Here is a 22,590-nt window from a genome sequence, read left to right on the forward strand (position 1 = left end):
TATAGTGGAAGTCTGGTGATAAGCTTTTATTTAATCTCTGGGCCTGACAATATGTATGACTTTAATACACAAGATTAAAAATCCTAAACAAGAATGGATTTACCTCATAGAAATGGCCCATACCAGACATGTTATTATAATTCTTAGGGTAGAATGACAATAAATTTCATAACATCAAAATATATAAAAAACAAATTTGTGTTAGTCTATGTAAAAAGAAAAAATCAGTTAAGAAATTTCTGTTGCTCATATATTTATCCTTTTGAATAAATGTGACAAAATTTTAACAATTGTTAAGGTACATAATACTGCTTTTCTCATAGAGTAATTTAGTGATTCAGAGAAAGGGATTTTCTTTTGAAACACGTTATCACTTACATTGTCTAAATTTTTAGCGTTTTAGATTATCCTTTTCTTGTTCCCAGCATTACTGGGAAAATAAATCAGGCATTTCAACTTGGTATTTACATCTACAGGTTTTAAGCATTGTATGTTATTAATATACTAAGGCAACAAAAAGAGCTGCCCTCCTGATTTTATTCTTGTCATCTACAGCATTGGCAGGAATTGCTGCATCACAAAGGAAGGTGCGTCAGATCAGTGACCCTGTTCAGCAGATTCTTATTCAGCTGCACAAAATTATCTTCCTCACTCAAGCATGCATTACTGTTGCTTCTGACATTCTGTACTTTTTAGTAATCTGCTTTTGTCAAAATGATGTTGCTGCAAAGTGCTGCTAATTTAGTTACTGTTCTTTAAAAACAACAGAACTTGACATTTTTGCAGATGGCAGGATGCTTTAAAAATATATCATTTAAATAAAGACTAACTTTGAATATTAGTATGTGGAGGATGGCAATAATTGAGTCATATGAAAAAAAAATCTGTGGCTCACCTCAGAAAAATTGATTGTACAGTAAAGTATTTTTACAACACTCCGTCATACCAGCAATATGACTGCTTAAGGTGACAATATCATATACTGACATGGAGAGTTCATAAAATGCTTTCCTCTGTAGTAATAGTTTCTAAATAACTTTGTATTGATAATTAAAATATAATTTCATAGTCATATTTTCTTGGGAGTTTTAGTGCAATAGATGAAATCCTGAATATGTTCACTGTTTTGAAATGTCAGATATTTTTCAAATTTAAGACTTGTTTTAAAATTAAGTTCAACTGCTCCATAGTGAGAGAGAGTTGAAATTATTTCATGCTGATTCCAAAGCAAAAATGGAGCTGAGCTGATACAAAATCTACCTTGAACTCTCACCTAAAAATGTGATAGGAAATTCTTTATTCTGCAGAAAGATGGCTACCATGCAGCTATTTGCAATATTTGCTATTATTAAATAAACATATTTTCATTTTCCAAAATGAAGTATTTACATTTGGGATGTGATGTTTATCACCTCAGGGCTTTTGAGATTGATCAGCCAAATTTGTTTGGTTTCATTTAGAACAGAATAACATAACTGAACTTGAGTGTGCTTTACATGTCTCTCTTTTGCTTTGTTTTTTTTTTTTTTTAATTGTCAAGCTTATCAAAACAGGTAATACAAGAATTAAATTATCAGAGACAAAGGAAACAAACATTATTTAAAATAATGGAAATCATATCCTTCTCCTATCACCAGAAATAAGGCAGTTCAGCTCTTACATGGTATGTTAGGAGTATGTCCAAGCTGCTCATTAGTGAGCCTATCCTTGCTGTTCAAGAAAGTTTTCTCAAGTGGCCTACTAATTAATACAAGTTATTGTAATGTGGATGCTCAAGAACTAAGAACCAACAGCAACTCAAAAACTGGCTCAGAATTGACCACTGAAGCAGTAGCAACAGCTTTTCTCTGGTTTCAGAGAAACCAGAATCCATACCTGTACTTGTTTACTGTTTCCATATGCCTCTTTTGCACTTGTTTATGTTCTTACAAATCTGAGGTCGAGTGTTTTTTATAATACATAGCTGTTTTTTTAAACTCTGTTACATATTCCAGCTGACAGTTCTAAACTGAAGTTTGCAAGGGAGAGTTTTTGCCTGTTAGTTCTTGGCTGCCAGCAGCCTTCCGTTTCCATGGGAACAAGAATCAGAGTGATCTCTGGAAAACAATGTAAGAGAAAGCTTTTTAAAAAGCATTATGTAAATCCTTGGCTTTTTTTTTTTTTTTAACTGATCTGACAACTGATTTCATTAAAACAAAATCTAAAATTGAACACTAGTGCCTGAGGCAACTCCAAGTTTCTCAAGCACTGGACTTGTTCTTTACCACTTCTCCTTCAGAATATCCCAGTATCTCCATGGTACATTGACTGCACACAGTTGATTGCAGTGGTATGTTATCCACAGAATATGTTGTCGGCCTTTCATAAGGCATCATTTTTTTTACTTGCTTATAGGCTAAGGAACATTCAACTTCTGGCTTAAAGCAGATGTGTAAGGCCTTTTCTGCATGAAAAAAGAGTTGTATCTGTCTGTAACAAAAAAATCTGTATGCCACCAGCTGTCTGGTGAAGTCTTTTGTGCTTAGCATGTGACTTTGATCCTTGGTTTGTCAGAGCAAATCGGGACTCCTGTGAGGCCAATAAAAACCATTCTGGATTTATAGCTGTCTAAGAGCAGTAATTTGTTCCAGAGGGATAAATGTCTTTACAATATGTGCTATGTCGGTGTATGAATATGAATAATTAGTGGTCAGCCCCTCCCTAAGTAGTCAAAAACTTCCTTATTTAGTGGAGTGTAACTTTATAAATTTACATCAATGAAGTGATTGTAAAGAGTATACTATATGGTAGAAAATCACAGCTTTTCAAACAGTGTCTGCAGGTATAAGCAACTGTACAAAATCAGCATAGAAGATAACTTCAAAAGGGTAGTAACATTCCATAGAATGGTTGTCAGACTGGGTTGTTGTCATTGCAGTGACCAACAGCTGAAACTGTACATTTGCTGTTGGAGCATAGAAATTATTTTAAAGGAAAACACGTTCTTTGGACTCTCTATTGAAGACTTTAAGGACAATAGAGTAGGATTTGTGGGTGTTTTGTTTGGGTTTTTGGTGTTGTTTTTTGCTTGGTTGGTTTTTTGTTTGTTTTTTGTAATATAGATGAAAAATGTGTTCTTTTTCAACCAAAAAGATAAAGGAGGAAAAAGTATACTGAATCAGTTAAGCTTTATAGACAAGTGAAAGGTAAATTGCCTCCCTCGGGAAGCTTCGAGCAAAAGGGATGCTCTGAATTGTATTAAGACCCGTAAGTACCTTAAAAGAGCCTGTTGAAACCATTCTATGCACGTTGAATGATGGGCTAAGCTTCTTGATATTCCATTCATTTCAGATGGAGTGACTCTTTATAGCCAACATGAAATCTAGTCTAATGTTCTATGTGCTTCATCTGTAGAAAAATGTCTCAAATACTAGCACTTTGATCAGGGAGGCAAACCTGGTGTTACTAGTGGTGGGCTTAGAATGATGTTTACCTTCAAGGCTAGAGGAACTGAGTTGTATGATAAGCCAAGCCTAAGAAAGTGGGCAAACGAAGGAGCGTTATTATAAGATGCCACTAAATCAAGTCTTGCACTGTTGTTTTTCACCATGCTACTAGATATCAATGTTTCCTTTTGCAGTGTAGCTACATTTTTCAATAATGGCACTTCTGAATGGGTCATTTTTATGGCCTCCGTAACTGAATGGTGGAAACATGTTTCTTTGTTTCATGTAGCTTCCTCCAGCTTTGCAATGCAACTTGAAAAGGAGAATCATTGAGAGATTCAAGAAATCCCTCTCAGTCAGCAGAGCAATCCTTGTAATCTGAAATCAGAAATCAAAAAGGTGTGGTATACCATTTACTGCTTGTGGCCAAGTTTGTCTCTCTTTCTATTCAATCCTGTATTGATATTAGTAGCACAAAAATATAAGTGTACTTCTTTGGCATCTGTGTAGTGTGGGAAACTGAAGCTAAGATATTTCATTTATTAATTGATGATAAAGCAGTTTTTAGATATATTATTGTACCTAGAATTTGATGACTGTGGTGACTTATTGTCATACACATAATTTTCCTCTGTGACTTAATGTGATTATCACCTACTTCCACTGAATTATGGAAGTTTCTATGTCATTGTTTGCTACAAAACAGATGACCCCAAATGCTGGATCCTCCCTTTGCTTCTGTAATAATAAACCTGAGATTCTAAAACTTCCTGGAAGGTGGCACATTGGTAGTACATTAGAAAGGTAGTTAAAGATGCTTCTTTCTGAGCTATCAGTTTCGTGCTATCCTATAAACCAACTTGGGATTTACATTAAACAATTCCTGTATTTCAGCCATAACACTAAATCTAAGAAATACCTGCTCATTGTGTATTGAGTTGATGTTCTCAGAAAAGGATACCCAAAAATACGATAAGAGAAATCAAGTATTTTTTATAAAATTAACCTAATTTTCTGGTGTTCAGAAATAAAGGAAGTTTTTTGTAAATGCTATCAACAGTAAAACTGTGTTAGCTTCAAAACTATTAGATTTAAACCTGCAGAAAAGGGAAGAAATACTCTATTTAAAAAGTAAATGGTAGTAAATTGAAAATGTTTGAAATATTGAATGCAATTCTGGGCATTGTACCTTAAAGGAAATAGTCATATTCTATTAATAGAAAGTGACAACAAAAAGTGCAGTTAGAAGGATGGAGAATTGATAACTATAAATGTTACATAATTTACCAAAAACAACACTGTAAATGTACTGGGTGACATGGATATCATTTGGAGGTAGTGAGAGAAACCTAAATAGAGGAAAGAATTAGGTTGAATTCTTACAGCAAATGTTGTTATGAGATTGTACAATTTCTGGAAATAACATTTTAAAATAATGGGATTTTAACTATGCTATAGTAGAAAACCTAATTAGATTTACAGATGAAAAGATTCCTTCACTGATCAGTGGTGGGGTAAAGGTCTTCCAACAACAGAAATTCTTCTGTTTCCATAAGAGTGAAGTGTTACCATGCTGCAGAAATGCATGACTGGAATTTCTCTCCTGTACATGTGGATAGTCCTGTCAGAGTGGTTACCAGTGGATATTTTCAAAACTAGATGTTTTTAAGTTTAATGTCAGTATCATTGCTCATATAATCAAGTAGCTGAACTGACCTTGAGTTTTCAAGAGTGCTGGGATCCCTTTAATGGGAATTATATCACTTGAATATGGGCTAACAATTTCACTTGAAGCCACAATTTTAAAAACCAGAGTCATCAGCTGCTTCTCTCATGGGTTCAAGAAATACACTTTCCTGTTCATCTTCACACTAATGTATAGTTTTACATTTTATTCAGATCATCTGGAGAATTCAGTGCTTTATACTAAATGCAGCTTGCGATGTTCTGTGTTTCTAGAGAGAAGAAGGTAGGATGTTCATAATTGTGTTCACCAGTTTTTCATTAATCTAAAAAGGCCTGAAATTTCTTTTGACTTTTTGATTTTGATTGCACTGGGAAACATAGAAAAGAGTAAGCTGCCTCCTAGAAGTCTGAAGTTTTGGAAATTGGGAAGGTTGGAGATTTCAGGTATCTCTTTTCCTTTTTCTCTCTTTTTTTTTCCTAGCTGCTGCAAGGTTCTCCTGAATTGATTGAACCCAACATCTTCACAGCAGATTGGCATGGGGTACATCTTTCTTCAGGTGGAAATATGTTGCTTCCAGATGATAGAAAAGGTAAACAAAACATGATAAACTTCTATAGTGGCATATATATTTCTAATAAAGTGTATGGTATCAAAGCAGAAGGAATTGCTACTCCAAGATCAGTCTTTAAAGACAATAAAATTATGTTGACTATACTGATTTTCTGGTCTGGTGTTTTTTGGTTTGGGGTTTTTGTTTGGTTGGTTGTTTTTTGTTTTGTTTTGTTTAATTCATGGTAAGAAATGCAGCTTACCACTGCATTATACTTTGGACTAGTGATACTCAGCAAGACGAATCATAAACACCATGTATAATCAAACCTACCAGCTGTGGCGTCATCTGGGGTGGGGAACTACAATTCCTGGTCCAGAGACTTTTTTATCATGTGCTTTTTTGTGCAATGGACATAAAGGAAATGTGCACAAAGAAGAGTGTAAATGTCATTGTGCCATTTACATTCTTCTAAATACAGAAAAAGCTATGTTGCAATCCATGGACTAGAGGATACAGTAACATTAAAATCTGTGGTGCCAGAGAGTAGAGTGAGAAGCTTTCGTTTTGATTGCCTTTGTGTTGAAAATAGCATATCTGTTCCACAGCTTATTGCAAAAACCAAAATTAATACTAAGTGTCAAGGGTGATATTTGAGTAGGAAATGAGTCCCTAACAATCGCTTTAAATATGAGCATTATTTTGTTCCCGGAGACGATAATGCAATTTGTTGAGATGCTCATTATCTTTAATTTTTGAATCTCTTAACCTGCAGACAATACTTTTGTCCTCACAAATTGCTGCTGGCTGTGTGCCCTTTCCACTGTAAATTTCCACTGTAAGTGGAAAAAAATAAGAGAGTTGCACTTCTGAGTTCTGTTACATAAAGTCTTAAAACTATTTTTCATTGGCTAGAATACTTCCATAATGTGTGTGCATCAAACGTTCATATCATGCCATAAAATGACCCCACCTCGTCAGGGGGTCATTGTACTCAGTGGGAGTTACTGATCATGAAGCATCTCTGTCATTATGTTTGTAGTGAAATTGCTAAGAAACTGATAAGGGAGCATAAATCCCAAATTCAATAGTATAACATTACTTGCCTTTCACTTTAAGGCATCCTTGGCACTTCTGGCATGGCAGAAGGGATGACATATCAGCAGTTGCAGGTAAGCTGGATATGTACCTATATGTTTTCATTTATTACTTTTAATGAAAATAATTCACTGAAATTAAGTTCTTTTAACTTGTAGACTCTAATTGAAGAGGTTCTAGTGGAAAGTGGTTTATTACAGTTTCTCTTTAACAGGTCAGTCTAGCCAATTTAAAAAGAAAAAGTTAATTATGATGTGCTAAACCCAAATGTATTGTCTTCCTGTTTACGTGACTGCAATTCACTTTAAACTTAGTGCAGTATGTGGTTTATTATAATACGTGGATGCTTGGACTGGAAGAAATGTATGTGGGATTTATTAGCTAATCTAGGCAGCTTTTTTTGGCCACAATTTCCTCACTTTTTTTTCCCACATAAACCCACACCTGAACAAAAGGTTCGTTACATAGAAGTATATTTTATTTCAATACTCTGTCATTACAGGGTTTAAAGGATAAAGCTGATATATTTAGCAAAATATTTGAGTACAGCACAAAAACCAATGTGTTTACTAGCACAAAAGAGCAGGGGATGAAAAAATGCAGTGGTCTTTGAAACTAGGTAGATGCTTTGTCCTCAAGATAGTGTATCTTTCCTGCAGGAAAATTTTGACACAAGAAAGAAAATATAAGAAATATGTCATTATAAGCCTAGCATTTGTTATATTTTTCACCTGCTGTCCTATTGTTTGTCATCTCAAATAATCCTTAGTGCAAAAAAACATTAACTACTTTAATTGAGTAAGTCTGTTCTTGTCTTTACATTAGTCACCATTTTAAAGTATGGGAGACTGCAGTTAGGTTTTTGAAAACAAACGAACAAACTGTCCCCACCCCTTGCCCTCGCTAATATAAGTATTAAGAGGTTTTAAAAATTTATAGTTCCTGGTGCCTCAGCAGTATTTTTCAGTTATTTTTTATCTCTGCAAAGTTTTTAGTATGATTCAAGTTTGAAAATTTTCTAATGGTAGTCTGAATATTTCTATAGGCTACTCATTAAATTGGTATTTCAGCTTGCAAGTGTCTTGCAGCTGCCAGCTCAAAGAATTGGAAATCTTGATTCAACACTCCCAAAATAAAATAATGGTTTAATCTTTAAACCTTTAGGGTGTACTTGAATTATGTTTACAAATTACTTTTTCAGCCATGAGGTCTAACAAACTTCTTTATAAATGTTTCCAAGTATCTCAAAATTTTTGCCCTAATGACAAGCTCCCAGGATTTGATGCCGTAGAAAAAATATTGCACAACTTATTAAAAAAAAAAAAGACATCAAGGTCTACCATGTCCTGTTATAAATGTACAAATGTGTTGTAGTAGTATAGGCATTCATCTCACAAACAGACTAATAAAAAGTGTCTTACTTTAATTAACTGCAATGAAGGAGGTGTATGCTGAATATGTATTTCAGTGTTTTACAAGAACTACTACAGAGATAAGGTATCTATTAAAGGAAATCAGTGATAGTGTATCCCATTTTGAAAGGACACATAAGGATTGAATCCAAGTCCCTGCCACAGGACTTCCTGAAACTAAACTATATGACCAAGAGCATCATCCAGACACTCCTTGAACTCAGACAGGCTTGGTGCTGTGATCACTTGCCTGGGGAGCCAGTACCAGTGAGGAACCTTTTCCTGATGTCCAATCTGAACCTCCCCCAGTGCAACTTCATTTCATTCCCTTGGGTCCTATTGCAGTAAATGTAATTGCTGAAATGTAGAGCATGCTTCAAGATTGCAGGCACATATGCTGGTACTTTCAACATATGAGTGCCATAGAAATGCACATGGGACTAACAGCAGTGAAATAATAAACAGTCTTTTTTGCTGATTTATTCAGGACTACTTTTTTTTCCTGCTGTGCTGGAATTCCTTAGAGAGTAGCTGTTCTGCAGAAAACTAACTTAAGATTCTAAATCTTTAAAAATGTTATTTTAAAGGAGACATAAAAGAATATTCTTCATAGCTACATGGGATGACAGTGTAGTATAAGGAATTCTTCTCGATGCTGTGTTTATCCTGTGGAAGGAAACGCGTGAAAGACCAGGCAGTACATTTGCACACATATGTAGGGTCTGGAGAAGGCCAGTGGACATTCATCCTTAATCACACTGGTGGATGTGCTATGTCTTTGATTTTCACAGCAGCACTGGGAAATTGGAAAGCACATTGTGTTTCCCCTGGGTCACGCAACTTCTTTAGCAGCACTGGTAGTATGTTATCCACAATCAGTGCTGATCTGTGTTTTCTTCATGGGACTTGTAGCAAAGACAAAATTGATTTTGGAGTGAATTTTGGAGGAATGGAGTGAAATCTCATAGATATGAATCTCCTCAGAAGCTAAGTTGTATGTTGTCTAGATATGGTTGGGTTTGTTGTTTTTTTTTTAAATTTTAATTGCTTAGATTTGTTAATGGTGTGCATGTAACAGCTATTGCAGATTTTGCCCAACTCCACTGCATATGTATCACTATAGCATGTCTTGGCTTTTGCTGGCAGATACAAGACAGTCTTACTGCAACCCTGTTGTTGGCCTGTCACCAGCAATTTGGTTTTTTACTATGCTTTTTATGGTTGATTGACCCTGGCTGGATGCCAAGTACCCACCACAGCTGCTCTGTCACTCCCCTCCACAACGGGGTGGGGGAAAGAAAATATAACAAAGGTTCATGAATTGAGATAAGGACAGGGAGGCATCACTCACCAATTCATGTCACAGGCAGAAGAGACTCGACTTGAGAATATTAGCTGAATTTATTACTGATCAGAATCAGAGCAGGATAATGAGAAGCAAAACAAATCTTAAAAATACCTCCACCACTCCCCGGAGAGAGCTCTCTTTCCCGAGCTCTATCTCCTCCCCTAAAGTGGTGCAGAGAGACAGGGAATGGGGGTTATAGTCAGTTCATCACAGGTTGTTCCTGCCACTGTTCAGAGAGAGGAGTCCTTCCCCTGCTTCAGTGTGGGGTTGCTATCACAGGAGACAGTTCCCCACAAACTTCTCCAGCCTGAGTTCTTCCCATGGGATATAGCTCTTCATGAACTGCCCCAATGTGGGTCACTTTTCCATGGGGTGCAGTCCTTCAAGAACAGCCTGCTCCAGCATGGGTCCCCCACAGGGTCACAAGTCCTTTCAGGAAACCTGCTCCAGTCTGGGCTCCTCTCTCCATGGGTCTTCAGGTCCCTGCCAGGAGCCTATTACAGCATAGGCCTCCCATGGGTTTACAGCCTCCTCTCAGGCATCCTCCACCAGCTCCAGTGTGGATCTCCCCCACAGGCTCCAGGGGGATCTCTGCACTCCCACTGATCTCTGTGAGCTGCAGGGGCACAGCTGCTTCCCTATGGACTTCACCACAGGCTGCAGGGGAAGCTCGGCTCCAGCACCTGGAGCACCTCCTGCCCCTCCTTCTTCACTGACCTTGGTGTCTGCAGAGTTGTTGTTCTCACATATTCCTCTCACCCTGCTCTTCTCTGAGCACAACTAAATCTGAACAATAACTTTTTTTCCTTCTTTAATCTCTTGTCACAGAGGCATTTTCACCATCTCTGATTGGCTCAGCCTTGGCCAGCAGCAGTCCTGGAGCCGGCTGGCATTGGCTCTGTCAGACATGGGGGAAGCTTCTGGCAGCTTCTCATGGAATCCACTCCAGTAGCCCGCCCCCCCACCCCCCAAAACCTGTCCATGCAAACCTAGGACACTTTTGAATCCTATTATTTGCTGTGATGCACAATTATGTTTGGTTCCCCTGTAACTATAACATTGTTTCCCAGGCAATGTTCTACTCCCAAATAACTTATATTTTTTCCTCCAGAAAACTAACAGGCCATGCTTTAGCCTTGGCTGTCAAACACATGTCTATATTTCCAGAGAACTTGCTGTTTTCTGAAGTGTGTTCTGCTCAGTGCCATTCAGAGCTTTCAGAACTTAGCAATTTTTTTTTTTATTATTCGCTGCTCACACTCTCTCCAAATAGCCAGAGTCCATTTTTGATAGCTGTCCAGTATTGAATGATTCATTTGGCTAGCAGACACAAATCAGTAGGCTTCACCTCAAACTCTCCAAACAACATAAGTAAGCTAGAAGAACAAATCAGTTTCCTGAGCTGCACGGCAAGTCACTTATCGGTGTCCACCATTATCTGGTTTTATTTCATCACAAAGTAATTGGTTTGCAGCCCTCACAGCAACATCCCATGAGCCATTCTTGCCTAAAGCTGTTTTGAGCCTGGCTCTACTTCCTCTCTACATACAGTGAGACATTTTAGAAGCAACTGCAAGTTTTCCAGCAGAACTTCAATCCATCCTGTGGCTTTCCTGAGATCCACTTCTTAGAAAAGTGTTCACAGAAGAGCTTCAGAAAAAAGTAGTAAGAGTAATGAATATCTGTTTCTTGTTTGCTCTAGCAATATATAGGGCAATACTATTTTTAAACTTACTTATGTTATGTTAAAAGCTTTTAGTTTAGATTGAGTTTTTCATTTTCTAAGTTGTAATGATGCAGCATGTGTGGGTCTTTTGCAGTGGAAACAGAATGGCAGTGCTTCTAGCAGGGAACAAATTGCCTTCCCTTCAGCTCATACTATGTTTCTAGCTTTTCTAGTAGAAATGAGAAGGAAAAGAACTTCAAGGGCTCAAAACTCCTTAGAAGACACATCAAAACACCACAAACTTGATTTGCAAAATTGCAAATGTTTAAAGATGTTTTTTGTTTTAGGGCCAAGTTTCTTCATGTTTTCTGACCAAGTTGACATTGACATCAGTTCCATATATTGTAAGGCTACAAGGTGAATCCTGGTTTAGAACAAAGATTTGGGATGTGTACTATGGCTAAAAGCACTATTACATGCAGAATAAACAGCTAGATAACATCATAATGCAATCTTCTACCTCATTGTGAAACACACTTTATAGAGAAAATTCTGAAAATATGTTTTATTTATTTTCTGGTTTGGGGAAATTTATGTGCTATGTCTTTCTTTCCCATCACTTTTGCCCCTTGCTGTGCCCTTCTGAAATTCCAAGAATGTAAGATGGGAAACCAAGCCTTAAGTGAGGTGATGACACGAAAATGGTAGTAGGACAAATAAACTGTACAAAGAGTTAAAAATGATTTAAGCAACTTGATCGGGTGATGAGAGAAACATGAATTTTTTAGAAACTGACAGCTTCATAAGAAAAATGTCATGCTGCTTTTTTCCCCCCATTTTCATTATAGTAGTAATTACTATCTCAATACCAGTCATTTCATGGGGATTAATGACCAGCTGAGGATAATGACCCTCAGCTTTATCTTGAATAAGCAACTTGTGCCCATTTATCACTAATCTCCTGAAATTACTCAGCACTCCAATTGTATTACTTATTTATATAGAAATTTGGTAAACATGCATAAAAAAAACCCTGTAATGTTTCAAAATTATTCTGTTCACAACCGTTGTGCCACTCTCTCTTTTCTGCCTTCTGATTTAATATTATACTGCATAAGAGGCCAGCTCCTTGTTTGTGAGGCTATTTATGAATATGGCAGTGAATACCAGTTTCAAAATTTCATCCTGCTTTTTTATATTAAAGTACACATGTAATACCCAAATTCACACAGAAATCTGTTTTTAAAATTGCTTGAAGAGACTTAACCCAAACAGAAACTCAGTTATAAGAAAAAATGCAGCCATCAGTGATAGGAGTTGTGTTCAGCTGAATGCTGTAGCTCTGTTGTGGTTCCTCTTCCATGGTCAGCCTCAGTACCACACAACTACTCTCTCACTCCCCTGCACTGGGACAGGGAAGAGAATTGGAAGAATAAAAGTGGAAAAGCTCTTGGCTTGAGGTAAAGACAGTTTATAGGTACAGCAGAATCTGCGCCTGCAGGCAATGCAAAGGAGGTAATTCCTTCTCTGCTTTCCAATAGCAGGCATGTGCTTAGCCATTTCCAGGAAAGCAGGACTCCATCACATCTCACGATTACTTGGGAAGACAAGTGCCATAAATCCAAATGTTCCACCTTGCCCTTCCCTCTTCTTTCCTCCAGCTTTTATTGCACAGCATGATGCCATATGGTGTAGAATATCCCTTTGGTCAGTTGGGGTCAGCTGTCCTAGCTGTATCCCCTCCCAGCTTCTTGTGCACTCCCGGCCTACTCAGTGGTGGGGTGGTGAAAAGATGCAAAAAAGGCCCCTGTGCTGTGTAAGTGTTGTTCAGCAATAACTAAAACACTGATATGTTGTCAACACCATTTTCAGCACAAATCCAAAGCATAGCAGCATACAAATTACTATGAAGAAATTTAACTCCATCCCAGCCAAAACCATACAAGCTCAAATGACTACGTCTGCTTGTGAGAAATGCTTCAACATTTGTTTTGTAGGAAGAAAAATGGTTACAGTGCAAGTAAGACTAGAAGGAAACAGAGTTCATAATCAAATGCATATATTGATATGCTGTCACATATAATTTTCTCAGCTTTCTTCAGTGAAATTTATTCCATTGTTATTGAAATTTTAGAAATAGAGAAGCAACAAATTTTGTAGTTAGAAAGAGCTATTTCATGAAGAGGAAAACTGTCAAGTCTGGCTGTAATGATAGCTATACATTTTTAACTACTCAAAGAATATCTCATGGTATTATTCACAGAAGGGTTATATAGCTCAGGAATGACAGCAAATTCTGGACTATGCCTGTTTGAGGCAGCCTTCATTTGTATTTGGTCTATGGTCCATAATTTGAAAATAGAAATGCATTAGTGGAGCTTTTTCTGCCTGCAAATTTTTACCATGTTAATTAAGTATTCTTCAATGTTAGTGTACCTCTTTAATTGTGTTAGATGACTAACAGATTCAAATTTGTGCTTAGTTTACTTAATGGTTTTTTGATGTTCTATAACATACCTAACTAGACAATAAATGACAGTGCACAGCTCCAACACTCCTGGAATCTAGAGTAGGTCTTTTGACTTGGTGAAATCTAGGTGATTTAAGACATTCTGCTCCCTTTAATTCTCACCTGGAACCATTTCCACTAATGTTGCCGGGTATCTGTTAATTGTTTTCTTCTTCCAAATGGTTGTCCATGTAGATTCCTAGTTGTCACACATACAAAAGAAGATTGCTTTGGCCAGCAAGTCCTACCAGCATTCTGTTGAATTGTACTTCTCCCCAAGGAGGTAAAGAAGTTTGCCAAAGCTCAGAAGTACTTTTTACTATTATTATTATTTTACTATTATTACTATTATTATCATCATCATCACTACTAAACATTTTTGACTGCAACAGTCTTTCATTTACCCCCTTGCAGTTCTGATGGCTGCCAGCTGAGGGTCTGTGCGGCACTTGAAGTATTCCAGTATATTTCCACAGACCAGCATTCACTTCACCTTTTGAGTCAGCTGTCCTTCCACTAAGAGGCAGTATTGGCCTATCTTTCCTAAGCCACAGCTCCTACAGAAATTAGAAGCAACATGAAAACCTGGTGTAGCAATTGATCCTAGCTTTAATTTCATTCAGCTCCTGGCATTAGACAGTGACTAATATTTGTCACATGGATGAATATAGAGAGTTCCAATGACAAACATTTGGCCAAGAGATGGATTAAAAGGCACTTGCTAGATAGGGTTCCCTGCTGCACGTGGCAATTGTCACACTGTGCCTTTTCACACTTGCTAGAAACATAATTTTAACCAAGTTGTTACAGCTGCACAGATATAGGCTGCATTCAGAAGATACATGTCCAGGCTTCATGATAATGGTCAAAATCTACAGAAATGATGATTTATAAACTAGGAAAAAATATATGCTTTGGATTCTAGGGTATTACCAGCTCTTCACGTCAAAATCAAATGGTCAGGTGAGAAAAACTTATTGCTAACTGTATTTCTAGAGAATTGTAGAAATGTTCTGGTTATTTCATGGGTGAATAGTAAGCTAATGACAAAGAGAATTTTATTTTTTTTCCTGGTATCACAGTACCATAACAAGACATTTTTCCTACTTTGGTTAGTAAGTTAGTCTTTAATTTTTTTTATTTTAGGCTTGTTTTTCCTGTGAGTCAGAATGATAACGACTGTAGAAGAAACTGTTTATTGCTCTTTAGCAACTAGTTAGCATCAAGACTGCTAGACTTGGCTCGTATTAGTACTGCTAGGTATAAAAGATAACCTGGCTGTGATTCATGACATTGTGTGGTGTAGAACAGAGAAGTGATCCTGGGGATCCATCTGGTGCAAGTACCAGAATAACCTGATCATGTGGTAGGATTGTCATTGATGCAAAACCTCTTCCTTCACTCAAGCTGAAGATTGTCTTTAGCAATGAGATAAGTAGAAAGGTGCATTTCACCTCTTGTTGGAAAAAATGAAAGAGTATGTGGCCTGAATTTAGGCTGACTGGTAGGTACCAAGTCATTGATACAGTTGAGTGATGTACACAAAATTAAGTGGTCTCCTGACACTAGAAATGCCTGAAGTCCACACTGCCTGTAGAAAAAGTGCATGTTTATGAAGCTGTCAGTCAGCATTTGGACTGTGGGAGTGACTGTTTTCAACAGCAGGCAGGTGGCTCTGATCCCTTACAGAGATCACATGCCCTGAGTTCTCAGACATTGTTCTATGAGCACTCCATCTTTGAGTAGAAGCATCTGTCATCACAGACGTGTTTTGCCAAGATAAGATGGGATTGTCCTTGCAATTCTGAAGCAGGTCTTTCTACCAGTTTGTTGAAAATATTTGAGAACAACTGTGCGTCTGAGATGTCTGCATGGCAGAATTCCTGCATAGAGCAAAGATAAACTCTGTCAACATCAAATGAGAAGGTACCTTCCTACATAAGCTGGTTCAGAAAGCTCAGTGTAGTCTGGAATCATTCTTGTGCAAGCATTCTTATACAGCTGCTGTGAACACTTTCAGTTGAAGTCAAGGGGAAGTTGGTTTGGTTTGGGTTTTTTTGCTTGGTTTGGCTTGAGGTTTTTTCTGGGGGAGAGTTGTGGAGTTTTTTTAGTTGTTGTTTTGGTTTGGGTTTTTTTGGTCGGTTGGGGGTTTTTTTGAGGCTTTAATGGTTTGGTCCAGCTGGGGCCATTTAGCTGATAAAAATGTAATATCCTTCCATGTCATAGCAAGTTGATGTTGAAAGGCATTTTGGGAACTGTTAGACTAAATAAAAGACAATCTGAAAGTTTGGGAAGAAATGGAAGATGAAATTGACCTCAGCGTTCAGAAATCAGGGCCATACAAAGAAAAATTCTTTTGTACCCGTTTCAAGATCTCCTTAATAACTATGACTAGAGGAGGAATTGCACAGAGTTATGTAGGTGGGTGTTTTGATATAGCGGTGCAAGACAGAACAAAAGCTATTCCAAGATGTCAGAATAGTACTAACAGGCACAGTTTTCCTCTGAGTATTGTGGTTGTGTGCTTTGTCCTTGAATACTCCCTTTTTGTAGCAGAACATCCATTTACTGATAAGGGAAATCTTCATATTTCTGACATGATACTCCATAAAGATAATTTTTAGGCCTCATCATAGCATCAACACCAGTTTTGAAAGTTAATTTGAAAGCTTTTACTAAGACAAATCATGGGAAAATTATATAAAAAGAAGGAATAACTGTTTATCTTACTGTGACATTGTATCTATAAATCCTCTCAATCTCCTGAGTTTTCCATGTTTTTGAGGAGTCCTACAGTTCTAGAAATCTGTGCCATGGAAGGAACGGAAAGATTTTAGCTTTTACAGCACTGAATGAAGGCACTGAAGATAAGAAACTTTGGCCCCCCTTGCTTGCCCATATTAAAAACATCCTAGTAATTTTAATCTTTATTAACTTGTGTGTTATAGCAAGGATTTAAGATTTGGCCGGGAAAATACCTTTCTTCTTTTTTTTTTTTTTTTTTTCCCTCAGAGGCATGAATTTCATCCTTCACTTAACAAATCTGTGCCCGTGTCATAATTTCAGAAAAACCCCACAGTAGTAGGTATATGCTTAACAGTAGCCTTAATAGAGTACTGAAATATTGTCAGGTCAAGTCTAGACATCAGAACAGAGTCTGTCTCATCATCTTAAGGTAATGCTTGGGCAAAGAACTGATAAGCAACAACTGATGAGACAGAAGCTAGGAAATGAGCATACATCTAATACAGAGCCAAGAACAACGGGAGATGGAATACAGGAATTCTGAAAAGGAGATTGGTACGGGCAGAAGGAAGAACCACCTGTGGGAGATCTGACCAAGAGAAGAGAGAACGGTTTGCAGTAAGGGCAGGTGGTAGACAGGGTAGGCACGTAGAACAGGAGCCAGGTTCAAAAGCTCAGACAAAAGGGGATCCAGGGAGAAATTATTGCAGCCTTTCAATACTTAAAAAGGGTTTATAAAAGAAATTTTTTTACCAGGGCCTGTAGCAACAGCATAAGGGGCAGCAGTTTTAAACTTAAAGCTGTAGATTTAGATTGGACATAAGGAAAAAGTTTTTTGTGGTGACAGTGGTGAGACACTGGAACAGGTTGCCCAGAGAAGTTGTGGATGCCCTATCCCTGGTAGTGTTCAAGGTCAGGTTGGAAGAGGTTTTGAGAACCTGGTCTAATGAAAGTCTTCCCTGCCCATGGCAGGAGCATTGGCCTACACGATCTTTAAAGGCCTTTTCCAGTCACAACCATTCTGTGATTCTAATTTTTGCACAGCAATGATTATGTTATCCATGTAGCATGCTGAATGGAAGTTTGCTGTCAGCCTTTACTCTATGTTTTGTTTTTCCTTAAGTGCACTTGACTTTACAACTTTAATAACAATCTTTCAGCTTAGGAATTTCTATCTACCTTTGTTGAAGTGTGCATGCAAAGCTACAAACTAGTTTTCATATTTTTCCTTTCTTCATTCCTGGTATACTTCGATATTCTTCAGTACTTCAGTAATCAAAATAACACTGCTTCTCGAGGGACCACATAAATAAGAGGAATGTTTGGAAGGTCTTTATTTATCTGAGTTATACAAATTGTATGCAAGTAGTCTGAGAAAATTTCAGAAGAGGTCTTACACTTGGATTGGAGACTGGTAGAGTTTTGAGACAAAACCAAAACAACCTGTTTTACTTTTTCACAGCATTGATTAGGAGAAAGCTTTCATCATATTTTCATAGAATAATTGTAACAGTGTATTATATCTTGATTATGAGACATGTTTCACCAATATAAAGCTGACAGATGCTGCTCCATCACTTCCTGTGCTAATTTTCTATGTAGCAGGCTGAAGAGAAATTAGAAAAGGTGAAAGAAGTGCTGCTAAAGACTTGCTTTCAACTAGTTCTCCATAGTGCTGAAGTCTCTGGACATGTTACATCAGCAGCATAAGTTAAAGCTGTCCCACAAATACATTATGTTGCATTCAGGCTTCATTGATTATCTGTGGGAGACCTTTGCACCATGCTGCTCTAATTCTATTTGTGTGCTGCGCAGACTAGTCCATAAATTTTGAGTCAGAGGATCATTAGACAAACTAATTCCCTGTGTGTAGCATAAATGATAGAATTTCACCCAGAGATTTCTGCATCAAACTGTTGTAAACTATGAACTAAAACCATTTCGTTTGATAGACTTTTGGGGTTCCGTGGCTTCTACATCATGCTCATACATCAGCTTTCTGCTGGTAGCACAAAGATTGATCCCATGCCTGGTGAGTGTGAATAGTGGGAAATTCTTACTTCCAACTACCTACGGATTTTTTTTTTCCCCCCAGGTATCTCTGCTATCTGAAGGGAACAAAGAACTATTCAGCAAAAGAGGAGAATGTGTGATTCTAAACAAAGAGTTTGGAATTGTTCCTAAAGAAGTCAACCTGCCTGTACTTCAGCAGAGGCTGATTACCAAAGGGTCAAGCTTTGCTCATTGAATAGGATCCATATGGAATACCAATGTGGAACTGTTTCGAATACATTTCAGGATGAGACTGTTTAGGTTTGTTTACAGCATAAGCACTTTACAAGAAGCACTGTGAAAGATGCTTCTAGGTCTATACATTAGGAGAAAAGCACAATTCTGAATAGTACATATTTTCTATTTTTAGAAATTTTTTTTAAGCTGTTGCATAGTCAGGTTTTCTGGAACAATAGTTCAGTAGCCTTATTTATATTCATGTATGCCTTCTGTGTAAAGAAAAAGAGCTTTGTAATATGATCAGACAGAAAATATATGTAGATTCACTGTACCAGAATTAGAAACAGATTAAATACCATCAGTATGATTTTAATATTTAGAAGGAATTTCACTTCTTATGTTTGGATAATAGCAAAGTCTAATGCAGTGACATGTTAATAGTCATTATTTGCAACTGGCATAGCTTCTGAAATCATTGTTATTTTAAAACCAGCTGGTTTTACTGCTATTTCTGTCTTCATATTATATGTCTGTAGTCACACATTGTATAGATCTCTGTACATAAAATGTGTCATGTACATTTATATGCATTTTATGTACACATTCATTTTATTCTTTAACAGACTCCAGTAAATTAAATACATTCTCTGCTGCTAATCAAAAGTACTTCAGGACACTTCCAGAATTTCAATATTTATTCACTGTGTTAAACGTAGATAAAAATGTCTCACTCCAATAGCAGAGAAGCTGTGTTTTTCTCTACAGCTTAGTAAGGAATTCTTACTAAGTGCAAAGGCTTTTCTCTACAGTTGCTACTGTGGCAATCATAACTGTTGCAAATAACCAGGATGCACTTGGTGATTATCTCTGCTGAAAATTATTAGCTTTGTAGTCATCACACGATTACTTGTAGGTAATTTGATACAGGTATATGTTGTATACATTTTTCTTCATTTTTTCCCCCCAGTGGTTAATTTGTAGCTTTAAAGAGCTAATTGGCATTCATTTCACAACAATTTAGGTGTATATTACCTTTGTGACTTCAATGTCCCGAACTGTGAAGCAGTGAAGAAGGGCCCAGTGGACAATGCAAAAAAAATAACAATAATAATAAAATCGATCCTCTTTTCACATACATGTTATGTTGAAAGTCATCAGGTGCTGCCTTTGCATCGATACAATGGTGCAATATTATGACAGCAAATGTCTGTTAAGGGTCAAGGCGTATCATAGCTAAGGTATCACCAGCAGGTAGCTACAGTGTGCTGTGGTAACCTCTTAACCCCCTGATTCTGGGATGCCGTGTTCCCCCTGTTCCCTGCCCTACCCCGGCCGCTCCCTCCATTTCTCCCTATTGGCTCCTGTACCCCAGCCCTGCCCAGGGACCACCCTTGAGACCCTGACGAAACCACCCTGCACCCAGAGCCCGGGGTCTCTCTCTCTGCCTCCGAGGGCGCCAGGACAAGGTGTGAATAAAGCCATCTTACCACCCTCATGAGAGACCCTTCTCTACCTCCTTTACCCTTCAATGGACTCCGGGCTGCGACTGATGGCATGGCCCTGGGAAACCCCCGCTGAGCTCTCAGGGAGCAGCAGCCTGCTAGGCAGAGCCCAGCGGTTACAGCAGTGTGCACCATGAATCACCACAGATGATGCATTTCCTGCAATGGTGCCACTAAAAATCAGTTTCCATTCTACTTCAGAGTGTTAGTTTTTCTTTGATAGAATGAAGAAAGGGAATGCAGTATGGTTAAATCCGATGGATTATAAAGCAAAGCCACACTGTATATGACTGGCAGTGGAACCGATTACACGGATATTTTATCCAAAACTCTTCATTTAAATTCAACCTTGATGTGTTCTACTCAAATTGCATAAGAATTCTAATAATAATTTTTCCACTGAAATAGCATATAACCAATCGACACTTAAAGTAACCTATTCTAATATAATTGTTTTAGAAATTTCTTATAGTTCTAAACTGTCAGTGTGCACTGAATGCCTTAGAAATACTTTTGACTTCATTTCAAGTGTGTTTTGAAATATCATTGTTTATATTTTGTCTGGATTTGTATGGTGCTAATTCATAATTTATGGCACTTTTTTGTTGAGAAATGGAGTATAATTAATTATTCTTATTGTGGTTTTTTAAAATGTATTTTTAGTGCTTTTAACTTTGAAGCAAATTCTGGGCTTGTTTCTGTGACTGTGAGAAGTGACATACTAGGTAGTAGCCAGCAGAGGGTCAGACTTCTCTCCAGTAACTCCAAGACAAGCAGTGGATTGGCAGCATGTGCAACCACCAAGGCTTTGATTTGAAGCAGGAAATCAGTGGTCTTTTCTGTTTCTTTCTCAGTGTTCAATAGGATTTTTTCTTCCTTCCTGGCTGCAACAGAATGGACATGCTGACTGTTGTTGGAAAGAGCTGATGCATTTTGCATGTAGGGCAACCAGTGGCTACAGAAGATCCATTATCTAAGCTGTTGAATAGTTTATGGCATAAGTACATAGATGCTCTCCACTGAGACCGGCTTCCATTGTGTTTCCCATTGTATGAAAAGTAACAAGAGCCAGTTCTGACATGAATGATTCCTGTATGGCTAAATTCTGTATAAACAACAGGGGTAAAACCTATTTAGGGAAACACAGAAACCAAAATTAAGTTGTTCAATATCATTCAGCAAATCATCCTCGAAGTTGAGAATGGAACTGACATCTCCTGGGTTACAGTCCAGTTCATAACTGGTATCCTTCAAGGTGCGTAGCTCTTTTTTTCTCATATGTTTGTCATCTTTAATGTAACCTGTGCAAAAATCAGAGAAACAGTCATAGCTGTCCTTACTATTTAGCTAATTGAAAAGGTCCTTCAAAGTGTGGTATTAACCATGTTGAAACACTGTACTGAACTACAGATAACTTTTGGTTATTTGTGAGTTAATCTGAACTGGGAGTTATGCAAGCCTTTCTTTCAGTTTGCTTGGCTGCAGTGGAGTACCTGACGTTATGTAGCATTCTGCCTTCTAGTCTTTATGCACTTACTTTCTACAGTCATCTGATTACAAGTACTTTTTCAGGAGAATGTACTGTGTATGTATTCTGTAGCCTGATTTATATATGTTGTGCTCTGTCTGAATCATTTCCCAGTCTCCTTTCATATCCCTGAATAATCAGATGTTGACATAGGACCAAATCATTAGTTTTATTCCATAAGGGAATTCCTGTTTACAGGCACAGAATAATGCGTTTTAAGACTGTTTCTTACAGTCATTGTAACTTTTTGGGATTAGTGCCTGGTTATTGGTATTTCTTGTCAAGAAATTTGACTAGTTATGGAACTTTTGGAATTATGTTAATTAAAGAAGAAAGACCAACAAATGTCCACGCTGTAAACAGGAAACCTTCTAGCAGTGACTTCGGCAAACTGAATAATAGACACAATTTTAGCATGTATGAATTCTGCCCTACTTTTGGGAAGAACTGGCAATTCTGAATGACTGAATTTCAGGAGATGTGAAAAGAGGAAGCCACTTGAGAATATTTGGGTTTGACTGTATGAATTCACCATGCACTTGAATTAAAAAGTTCTCAGCTGAAGGTTTCATCATTCAATTTGTCTAGACAGATAACAGCAATTGGAAGCAAAGGTCTTCTAATTAATTTTTTTTTGTGACTTGAAAGAAACTAAATTATATGAATACTCTGTGTTCAACTGTTCTCAACAGGAGACAGGGAGAATTGTAATGAGAAAACTAGTAATTTTAAACTATTCGACTTTTGAGTCCTCAAATATCCTACCAAATGAAAAACTTATTTCTGTGAAAGTTTTCTGTTCATAATTGAACCCATTGTCCACTGCTGTATTTTGTCATATGTTTCTAATTTCCACGAGTCAGGACATGTTCCCCGACTTAAACTGTT

At 37.5% G+C, this 22,590-nt stretch overlaps 1 protein-coding gene across 1 annotated transcript in view; it reads left to right on the forward strand.

The window, feature by feature from the left end:
- Nucleotides 1-5,674, forward strand: part of NEK10 (NIMA related kinase 10) — an 84,200-nt gene extending 78,526 nt beyond the window's left edge. The window contains 1 exon segment of the mRNA XM_042044503.1: nucleotides 5,593-5,674. Within this exon segment, the coding sequence (XP_041900437.1) occupies nucleotides 5,593-5,612 (20 nt within the window). The 3' untranslated portion in view covers nucleotides 5,613-5,674.
- Nucleotides 5,675-22,590: the final 16,916 nt, after the last annotated feature.

The sequence above is a fragment of the Corvus kubaryi genome, unplaced genomic scaffold (assembly GCF_017639235.1).
Source record: "Corvus kubaryi isolate FWS band 111438036 unplaced genomic scaffold, C.kubaryi_AGA036_p1.0 37398, whole genome shotgun sequence".
Lineage (NCBI taxonomy): Eukaryota > Metazoa > Chordata > Aves > Passeriformes > Corvidae > Corvus > Corvus kubaryi.